Source organism: Eriocheir sinensis, chromosome 55 (assembly GCF_024679095.1).
Source record: "Eriocheir sinensis breed Jianghai 21 chromosome 55, ASM2467909v1, whole genome shotgun sequence".
Taxonomy (NCBI): domain Eukaryota; kingdom Metazoa; phylum Arthropoda; class Malacostraca; order Decapoda; family Varunidae; genus Eriocheir; species Eriocheir sinensis.
Window position 1 is genome coordinate 5,565,447 of NC_066563.1, and position 11,284 is coordinate 5,576,730.

General features: G+C 41.0%; 1 protein-coding gene across 4 annotated transcripts in view; it reads right to left on the bottom strand.

The window, feature by feature from the left end:
* Positions 1-757: 757 nt before the first annotated feature.
* Positions 758-11,284, bottom strand: part of LOC126983964 (uncharacterized) — a 72,776-nt gene continuing 62,249 nt past the window's right edge. For all 4 annotated transcript variants that reach the window (XM_050837235.1, XM_050837237.1, XM_050837234.1 and 1 more), the window contains exons 3-10: positions 10,807-10,926; positions 6,142-7,569; positions 5,766-5,911; positions 4,728-4,940; positions 4,194-4,312; positions 3,574-3,792; positions 3,341-3,439; positions 758-2,172 (exon numbers count right to left, since the gene is read on the bottom strand). In XM_050837235.1, coding sequence (XP_050693192.1) covers positions 2,094-2,172; positions 3,341-3,439; positions 3,574-3,792; positions 4,194-4,312; positions 4,728-4,940; positions 5,766-5,911; positions 6,142-7,569; positions 10,807-10,926 — 2,423 coding nt within the window. In that variant the 3' untranslated portion in view covers positions 758-2,093. The remainder of the gene's footprint in view (positions 2,173-3,340; positions 3,440-3,573; positions 3,793-4,193; positions 4,313-4,727; positions 4,941-5,765; positions 5,912-6,141; positions 7,570-10,806; positions 10,927-11,284) is intronic.

Sequence of the window (11,284 nt, forward strand, 5' to 3'; positions counted from 1 at the left end):
CTTCAGATACAAGACAAGTATAAGGAAAACTCAAATGAATTACAAGCATGAGAAAGCATAAAAGAACTCTTGATATGAATGTAGGGGAAACACTGTATATGCTTTTTAATATTAGTTCCAGTAGGGTATATGAACAGCACTCAGATTTAATGGCAACAAGTGTTTACAGTAATTGACTTTATCCTATTCAGTACACGTAACCTATGGGCCTGGTCGTTTGATTTTAGTTCACGTGGCTCAGTTTCTCATTGTAGTTTTTGTTAAATTTGATCTGTGGCTGATATGAAGTTGCTTGCTCCACACAGGACAGATATATGCAGAGAAATAGATTTGAAAGGCTTCCCCATTAATTACAGTGCAAATAGAGTAAAGGGCCACACCATCCTTAGTCTACATATCTTAAATCTTATGTCCTGTTCTCTTCTGCTTGTTTCATCATCATCATCATCATCATCATTTAACGTCCATTTATTCCCAATGGTGGGGTTGGACGGGGTATGAGCCTCCACTGTTAGCCATATCTTCCGTGGTGTTCAGCCTCCTCATATCTTCCTCTTCTGCTTATGTTTCTCTCTATGAATTCCACATTACTACCTGGTCAGATAAGTCAAATAAGAGAATAAGGAATCCAGTAGTTTTTCTTTACCACATTAGTTGACAAAGAATTTCCAGCCCTTGCCACCCATAGGTATAATACCCAAGGACATAAGAAAGTGGTCACTTATATCCTACAAAAAACATGATCAAAAAGCAACACTGATAGGCAGAAGATTTTATTTATCAGCACATTTGAAATCACTTACTTGCTAAAATAAATATTAATAATGCATTAGCAGATCATGGTATTTACATGCACCTCTAACTCCACATTTCTTTAATTGGAATGTTTTAACTATTAATGGAATGTAAATTTTGCACAGGACTGTAAATCTTTTTCCTGTACCAAGACGAATTTGTTTGTCAAAGGCACATAAATTTACTGTATATAAATTTGTAAAAATTTCGGTAGCATCTTTGAACAGGAATGTCAGACTAGCTGCAGTAAAATTATAAAACTGCCCTCAAATTATATCTAGTATGTCAAAACACTTCCATAGCCTCTCAGCCTCAGATTACTGTCTCCAAACAAATATATCCTCTCAAGTAAACCCTAGCCTCCATATTTACATTTAAAGCATACCCAAACTGTTATTTTGTTCCATATCTACCTGGTGCTTGGATAAAGACGACTCGCTATTGGCACACAGTAACTCTTACCCAGAGTCACAACAGAAGGTTCTCCAGACAGAGGCAGCCCCTGCAGCAGAGCAACACTGCCCCCAAGAATTGCACATAGTAGCCAGACCAGACAAGTTCAGCTCATCTACCTGGAATTTTGGTTTCCTTGTTCCCTGGTTTCCAATGAGATACTGCCGGAGGAAAAGTGCACGAGGCCAAAAACAAGTTAGCTTATTACAAACTTCCTCACACTAAATTACTTTCTCCTTTTATTACTTTTACACATACATGTATCACATTCTATCACAACTTTGCATTATTTACAAGTGCTATCACTAAAACTTTCATCACTGATGAAATAAAGATTATCTTTGTAACTGTACACTTCTGAAATGCACTGCAGTAAGTTAACATTCCACAAGACAAGATTAGTTTGTAACTATGACCAGAATGCTTCCCTACTTTGTGAGAAGCTTGGATGTGAACCATCAAACATCCCAAGGAGGGAGAGACCACATGCCAGCACACTGTCAGGCAGCTCAGTTTAAAAAGAAATTGCTGCTGCAGCAATTTTCCACGTGTGAATCTTGCCAATATTCTTATGTGCTTCACCTTTCTAAATACAGTTGCTATGGAAATGATGAATTATAAAATTGTTACAAACCACTAATGAGGAGATTTAATTACAGGGAAATATGATTTTGCTGATTCAATATGAGAAGAGAATAAGCAACTCCTAACATATATACAGTTTAGATGAGATTCCAGATTTCCAAGTGGTGAAGTACATGGCACTTGGATGGGAATATCAGCTGTTGGCATCCTTTTGGAGCACAGGAGAGCAGGCCTTTGTGTCTTCAGCCCCCTGAAGGCCCTCATCTGGATGTGAGGGAGTAGCCTCGCCTCTTACCAAGGTTCTTTTTCTTCTCCCGAATCATCATCTCGAAATCCGCCCTGAAATAAAGTTGTGTAAATTTTATACTTTGAAAACTTGAAAATATATAATCATGGTGGACAGCCTAAAAGATATATTATGTTCAATCATCGCTTGCCATTCAGAGCATGACTATTAATGATGATATTTTTAATAATAAAAATAATAATAATAATAATAATAATAATAATAATAATAATAATGATAATAAAAATATAAATAATAATAATAATAATAATAATAATAATACTCTCTAATTTTGCTATCCCAGCAATGGTTACTTAGATAGCACCTATATTATATATAAGACTACAAGCTGCTCAACACTCCTAGATGCCCAGGTGCATATGTAGTATTCCAAGAACTGAATTACAGGGGTTGACATACAGTCATTAAGATGCTGCCATTCCTGATACACTGATAAATGTTTTACCGTCATGTCAAATATAGATAAATCAACTTGAAACAAAGACACAACACACATCACTGACCATTAGATTTTTGTAGTAATAGGGTGACTTAGCTATATATAAGCTTATAAAGTTGATTTGTAAATTCAATTTTAGTGTATATTAGTCAAAATAATAATTTATAGCATAAATTCTTCAATACTAAGTGTAAAGGAAATATGAAACAGTTCTCAAACTTAATCTCATTGTGGAATATTTCATCTACTGCCAACCTGCTTACTGAAGCTCATCATAGCAAGTAATTGACTTGAAACATTTACTTACAGGAAACTCCCTTTTAAAGACAGGAGGAAAGAGAAATAAAGCTTAAAAATCACTGAAGAAAATATCTTCTGTGTACCAAATCTCTCGTTATTGCATGCATGGATGTGTAAATAACAGTCACTGGAAAAATATCAAGAACAGTGAAACATTAAATTAAGTTTTATGAAATCACTTTGGAAAATTTTTCATGACATCAGAAGATGAAGGGAAATGGTATATGTAACCGTATATATGAACATTTTTAGATCTTGAAACTTTGTTGCTATGGGCCAAATGTTAAAAAGAAAAGCTTAAAAAAAAACTTAAGAACAACGTGTTAAAATAATAAGAGGAGATTCATGGTACAAACTCAACAGAAGAAAACATACCCAAGACTTCATTGAATTAAAAAAGAAGACTTTTGTATTCATGAACCTCTAAATAGTGTATAACCAACAGGATGATTCTAACTTACTGTTTCACTGCATCAGGAATGTCCAGCTGGTCCAGAGGTATCATCTGTGCAAGCTCAGTCAGGTTGTTCACAAAGGTCAACTTGCGGTAGAATTTGGTGCTGTGGGAAAAAAAGGGTTGCTGTTTATGAAGCTTTAAAATTGTATTCCTTGTTTTCAAAAGGTATCACTTGTGGCCTCACTGTGGCGTGCGTCTCATATACTTGATGCCGTCCAGGAGGATGGTTCAACTCACCTGATGAAGGGTCTGGAGAATGCAACCACGGCCCTCACCCAGAAGGTTGGATGCACCACGTGGAGGGACTTGAGGTTTTTGCGCAGCTTCCGGTCAATCATCTGGTACGCTCGTTTCAGCCAGTGGAAGCTTGGCATGCTGGACTTTGGGGTTCCTCCAGCAAGGTAGAGCAAGATGTAGTCATCAGCAATCAGCTGCTCCAGAGTTGACAACACATACCTAGAGGTACAAATATAATGCTAGCATAACTCAAAGTGGCTACTCATTATAATAAAGATATTGTAATGAAAAATTGTAAATACACCATTATAATGAGAGTGTACGTTCTAACACATTCACATTGCCTGCCATATTGGCCAGTTTTTATGCCACTTATGTGCTGGAGAGTTAAGATTTGTACAGTAAAGACATCAAAGGTGTATTTAGTTATATACTTTTTATCATATTTCAAACTAGAGCTACATATTTTCCCTTGAAATAAGGAAACAATTATTACACTAAACAAAAATATGCATTCTGTATCATGGATGTCAAGAGGACTTTACTGCACAGGACATTTCGATGATATATAGCATTTCATGACTGCAAGTGTAAATTCTAACCACCACCCTCGAACTCACAGGAATAAGTTATCCATGACGTAATTGTAGTCTCTGCGAGAGCGGTCAGGAAGCTGGCAGGCGCTGATGACTATAACGGCATTCTGGTTCTGGCCGAGGTAACCGCCGTGACTCACGCACTGGTGGGGGTGATATCAAATGGTAAAGACACTTTTGAATGGGACGAATGACTTTTATTATCCTTAAAAATATATCTAGTTACATATGTACTTTAGTATTCAAGGATGTGAAGTGGGGATGAGCTGCTTGTGAAGGGTTTGTGGACTAAGAAATGGACTATAGCAAGAAATAAGTAAGTGGATAGGTGGACAAGCATAAAAGAAAGGTTTTGGGAGAAGTCGGCTTTTCTTTTGTGGAGAGTCGTTCAAGGGAATGACTGAAGGAACTGGGAGTATGACCTCTATAGGCAGATAGGCTACACAGCATGAAACACAAATCAGCAATTCAGAAAACTATGCAAATATTAATGTTCAACTGAACTAATTATAAAGAAACCAGTAGGAAAATAACTTTTATAGAGCATGATTAACCCACCTTCTTATACGGAGCAATAACCTTCATGTCAATCCTGTGCCACACGCCACCGATCACGATACTTCTCCAGTGCCTCTCCTCAAAGCTCTCCTCGGCCGCTGTGAGCTCCGGGATCAGCTGTGGCGGCGGGAGGGGCAGTGGCTCAAGGTGCGGATCACTGTCGAACTTGAAGTGTGCTGCAGGGATCTTGGTTTTGAAGGTTTCTATGTCATCCTGATGGTAAAGAAATCAGAAATTAAATTCATTGCAATGTCAATACTCCTCCCCCATCTTCTTACCCTAAACCCCCAATCTTTAATCTAACCCTCAACCCAGTCGTCTACTCCCTTTCCCCCTTTCCTTACTCTCCCCTTTTCTCCCTTACTTTCCCATTATCCACTTCCTCCCCTCATCCCTTCCTCCGGCACCTAACCAACAGTGGAAATAAAGGGCATTGAATGAGGAGGAGGGTTATCAGGAGCAAGGGAGCAGAATGATGGGATGGGCAGAATAACTGGAATGAATTTCTAGCAAGGGCAGTAAAGCAAAAAGTTCATGAACACACTACTACATATATGGAAGCAAATACAAAAAGATGTCAACTTGTTAAAGGACAGCCAGTCAGTTGGATTGAAAGAGTTGAGGTCTGCATGAGGGGGGCATATAAGATGTGAAGTGCTTGCGTTACAAAAAGAGAGTATGAAAAGAAGAAATGGAGACTATATCAACATGGGCACCCCTTCACTGAGGGGTCAGGACATCAGAGTTATACATACTCATTTATACAGATGTGGAAAGAAATATAAAGGACAAAATTTGTAATGACATACCACAATCCTTCTAAAATAATATTTATTACTTTATAAGAGCCCATGGAGCTATACTGAGGCTCTGTTGATGTTCAACAGAGACTGAGATGATCTTCATAACTATAGGACAAATTTATGTCCTAGGTACTTCACAACTTTCAAACCAAACCATCTTGTACAGAATATGAACAAATTAAGTGTATTAGAATCATAAGCTACAAAGCAACACATTTTTTACTTTGTCACTCACCTCAACTTCATCTTCACAGTCACTCCGCTGGCTGAAGGCCGAGGCAACAGAGATGCTGTCATCATCGGGGGATCGAAGGATGTCTTCAGCCACAGATATTCTTCTTCGGTGAAGTGAAATTTCATAATCCTCAAATCTGGTTTTGTCTGCAAAAGAAACTATTGTATAACAACTGATATTGATTTTTTGTGAGCAGGAGTCTTGAGAAATTTTCTTCCTTTTAATCAAAGTTAAACTTTAAAAGTACCATGACATTGTCTTTCAGCTTATATTTGATTTTAAAATGCAACTTAATAAGAAGGTAATTATTACACATAGCTGAGTTGTAGAGCCGTGTTATACGACAATAGTTTTCAGTAAATAAAATGCTACATACCTTCCTCTGGGATGATGTCATTGGAGGTGTCTGACACCTCAGGAGACTCACTTCCTGTGTACCTACTACACTTTGGTAAAAACATAGACTCGTCGTCCTCATCTATGACAGACTCTGCGGCATCAGTGATGACAATATCTGGGACAACAGAGGCTGGAGTCTCACCACCCTGCTCAGCAGTGGAAGGTTCAGGGATGGCAGAGGATGGCTCCCCAGCCTGTGACTGGCTGACATCAGTGTTGGAGAGGTCTGGGACATCATTCAGTTCGTCTGAAGTGTTTTCAATCAAGTCTATGGTTGGGGCTTTGATCTTCTTCAGGCCAATGTCTTGTGATTTGCTCTCAACAAAGACCCCCTCAACTTCCACCTCCTTCTTCCCTTCCTTCCCAAGTCTGAAGGACCTGCGATGCTCTAGCCTGAAGCCAGCAGCCTCATCCTCAAAGTCATCATCAACAAATGCACACGAGGACCTCTTGGAGGTGTTACCTTGATCTTCTTCACTTCTAGGATCACTGTCATCAATCACAGCCCGAATGTCAGCATCATCTTCCTGCTCTACTTCCACACCTTCAACACAAATTACCTTTTTGGGACATGAAATGCCACTATCAAACTGACCAGTAATACTGAGCGAGTTCTGCTGCTCCTGCACGGAGTTGTGTAGTGCTTCTATGACTTCTTTGTTCACGTACTCACTGTACTTTTCAGAATTATTTAGAATTTCTTCAACTTCTAAGTCAGTGAGTATGTCTTGCAGTCTTCCACTGAGAACATAGATATCCTTCAACTTAGTAAAGTCCAAACACTCACGAACCTTCATCATTGTGGTCTGTTCTATGCTCATGTTATCATCACTAATGTTTTCTTCTTTAGGGCTCATAAAGTAGCCTTCAGCATCACCGTTTGAGCCGGTGTTTGTGCGGCTGGACTTGGGTGTGGACGTAATGCCCTGAATATCTGCCACGGATAAGCCTCTCTCTTCACTCCTTTCATTTGACAGATCACCAATTATATCAGACACATCTCCAACTTCATCATCAAGCATACTCTCGATTTCTCTCAAGTCTTTAGCAAATGCTCCTGTCATCTCACTATTCATGTTGGACCGAGTTTCCTGGGCGCTCTCGTTAAGCTCGGAGGGGCTCTGGCCATTCTCGAGAACTATGCTCGACTCCTCTGGCACCATCTTCCTCCTGATACTTCCATGTCTCTGGAACTCTCCTGCGCGAACAAGGCCTTCAATCTTCTCTGCGTCGGGGGCATCAATGGGCGTCAGGTGAACCTTGCGCCTAAAACTCTTGTGCCTCACGAATGCGTTCTCATGAGAGTTGGGCAGGTGGTACTCCTCAAAGTAATCCTCCTCTAGGTCACTACTAACTTCAAAGCCATTGCCTTGCTTAGGAGTGTCATCATAGGACTCAAAATCATCTGCAAGCAAAGCCGCCAATTACTACAGCATACCATGGGGTCATACTCATTACTTAAACTCTCACTAAGACCTACAGTTACTTGAAGCATAGAGTAGCAAAAAAAAAATGGATTAGTCATAGACTATAGGGGATGCTAAACAACTTTTGCTTCTTATCTACATATTAAAATGTTTTACAAGGAATAGTTCTGTAGCTGTCCATCTATCTCCAATATTTTTTATCTCTCTATATATTTTTTTACAGCAGAGGAAACAGCTCAAGGGCAAAAAAAAAAAGGAAACAACAATGAAAAAAAAAGCCCACTACTCGCTGCTCCTATAAAGCACTCAGAGGAGTGGCCGAAAGATAGGTCAATTTCGGGAGGAGAGGTGTCCTGATACCCTCCTCTTGAAAGAGTTAAAGTGTAAGGTAAGAGGAAATACAGATGAAGGGAAAATTGTTCCAGAGTTTATCTGCGCGAGGGATGAAAGTGAAGATGCTGATTAACTCGTGCGTAAGGGATTTGGACAGTAAAGGGATGAGCTTGAGCAGAGAGTTGTGTGTGGCGAGGCTGTGGGAGGTAGGGAGGCATGCAGTTAGCAAGTTCAGAAGAGCAGTCAATATGAAAATATCGATAGAAGATAGTAAGAGAGGCAACATGGCAGCGGAATTTAAGAGGTAGAAGACTATCAGTAAGAGGAAGAGAGCTGATGAGACAAAGAGCCTTAGACTCCACTCTGTCCAAGAGAGCTGTGTGAGTGGAGCCCCCCACACGTGAGATGCATACTCCATATGAGGGCGGACAAGGCCCCTGTATATGGATAGCAACTGTGCGGGAGAGAAGAACTGGCGGAGACGATACAGAACGCTCAACCTTGAGGAAGCTGATTTAGTGAGAGAAGAGTTGTGAAGATTCCAGTTAAGATTTTGAGTTAAGGATAGACCGAGGATGTTTAGTGTTGAAGAAGGTGACAGCTGAGTGTGGTTGAGGAATAGGGGATAGGTGTTTGGAAGATTGTGTCAGGTTGGTAGGTGGAGATATTGGGTTTTTGAGGCACTGAAAGACAAGGTTCCTTTTACCCGAATCGGAAATGATAGCAAGGTCTGAGGTTAAGCTTTCTGCAGCCTCCAGTCTGGAGTCTTGTAATTCCTGTTGATAGGGTCTTTTGTTGAAGGAAGTTGAATAATGCAGAGTGGAGTCATCAGTGTATGAGTAGAGAAGACAGTTCGTTTTGGAAAGATCATCATCAATGAACAACAGAAAGAGAGTGGGAGATAGGACAGAGCCCTGTGGGACACCACTGTTGATAGATTTAGGGGAAGAACAGCGACCGTTTACCACAGCAGAGATAGAACGGCTGGAAAGGAAACTGGAGATAAAAGGAACAGAGAGAAGGATAGAATCCGAAAGAGGGCAGTTTAGAAAGCGAAGAGTTGTGCCCATCAAGGAGATTGCCAGTAGAACGCCCCTTGCGGAACCCATACTGACGATCAGATAGAAGGTCAGAAGTGGAAAGGTGCTTTTGAATCTTCCGGTCAAGGACTGATTCAAAAGCTTTAGATAAACCGGAAAGTAAAGCTATAGGAATTGGAACGGTTACCCTTCTTAGGCACAGACTGTATGAAGGCGTACTTCCAACAGGAAGGAAAGGTAGATGTTAATAGGCGGAGACGATAGAGTTTGACCAGGCAGGGTGTCAGCACGGAAGCAAAGTTTTTAAGGACAATAGGAGGCACTCCATCAGGTCCATAAGCCTTCTGAGAGTTGAGGTCAGAGAAGGCATAGAAAACATCATTCTTAATTAAGAATCGTATTAACAGGCATAAAGGAGTCAGAGGGGGGGATGAGCATTAGGGATATGCCCAGAATCATCCAGAGTGGAGTTTTTACAGAAAGTTTGAGAGAAAAGTTCAGCCTTAGAGATAGATGAGACGGCGGTGCTGCCATCAGGGTTAAGGAGAGGAGAGAAAGATGAAAAACTGAAATTGGAGGAGATATTTTTGGCCAGGTGCCAGAAGTCTCTAAAAATTAGAAAAAAGCAAGGTTTTGACATTTACTATGGATGAAAGAGCTTTCGGTAAGTTGAGGAATAGATTGGCACTATTCCGGGCAGAAATGTAATGTTTATGTTTAGCAGGAGTGGGAAGGCTCTGGTACCTTTTGTGAGCTGCCTCTCTATCTCTGATAGCTCGAGAACAAGCATGATTAAACCAAGGCTTTTTAGCATGAAGAGTAGAGAAAGTACGTGGAATATGTGCCTCCATTCCAGAGACAATCACCCCTGCGATGCGCTGGGGACACACAGAGGGGTCTCTCTCCTGGAAGCAGTAATCATTCCACGGGAAATCGGAATAAAACATCCTCAGGTCGTCCCACCGAGCTGAAGCAAAATGCCAGAAGTATCGCCTCTTCGGTGGGTCCAGAGGATGTACAGGAGCGATAGGACAGGATACAGAAGTAAGGTAGTGATCGGATCTCGAGGAGCCCAACGGAAAGAACAGTTTGACAGAGTAAGCAGAAGTGTTAGAGGTAAGGAAGAGGTCTATTATGATGGGCCTGTCTCCAAGACGGTCGGGAATACGTGTAGGAGTACTCCCCCAGGCGGGGACTCCGAGGCTATGTTAAGGTACGCCATTTTGAATTTGTAAAATTTGGGGAAAAAGTGTGTATGTTGTGTGAATGTAGTGTGGTGTGAAAAGAGAGTATCTGTCTTTAGAGAGCATGCTGAACTACTCTCTGGTGTTGAGACAATAGGGAAACGGAAAGTTAGGACATGGGAAGGGTCTTTGGAGGGCTTCAGCACCCTCTTCACTTCCCATATATACCTCTCCGGGAGTGACTTACGCCCGTTTGCCTTCCTATTTTAGTTAGCTAGCCATACTCTGGACTCGCACACACTTTCACTCTTTTTCATAGCCTACAGGATGCTAAATAACTATAGATGGCGTTCCTATCTACAAATATATCAAAATGGTGTAAAAAGGATAGTTCAGTACGTGTCCAACTATCTCCATTATTTATATTTCTACTTTAGTTATCCAGTCATACTTTGGACGTACTAACTTCCACTAGAGATAACACCAGCTCCGGAAATACTACTACGCACAAAGATAATTACACAGAGGGATAATGATACAACAACTGTGAACATTTTACATAAACATCCTATACTCTAAAGCTATCTAAATTACCCTCAAGATACCCTATAGGAGCTTACATCGCCCCTCCCGGCTTCGTTCTCCCCCCCGGACTCACCCGTCTTGTAGTTTGGCGTGAGGTAGTTCGTGGTGAGCACTTCGTCGGTCTCCAAGAAGCAGACTCCCGCGGCGCGACGGCCTCCACCCTTGAGCGACCGCGGGCTAGTCGGGAACTCAACTGAAACGCGTGCAGACTGTCATACACTAGGCACCTCAAAGCAGGCACTGAGGGGCGGTGTGTGTGTGTGCGTGCGTGACTGTGTGAATGTATGTGTGTGTGTTATCAATGAACATGCTTTTTAGTCGCCTCATGAGCATTGCCTTATTTGTAGGGTTTAATATTGGCATGGAGGTTAGAACAGTGAAGCACATGTACATTCTAACTTCCTTGGTACACGAGATCAGTATTTCCATCAAGTAAACAAGTGTATATACGCATAAGCCTCTTTATAATAGCACACCATTGAGTTGTTTTGTTGCAGGAAGGCAAAGTATTACAACCTACGTAGTCACAAGTGTTTGATAACTGAGAGTGA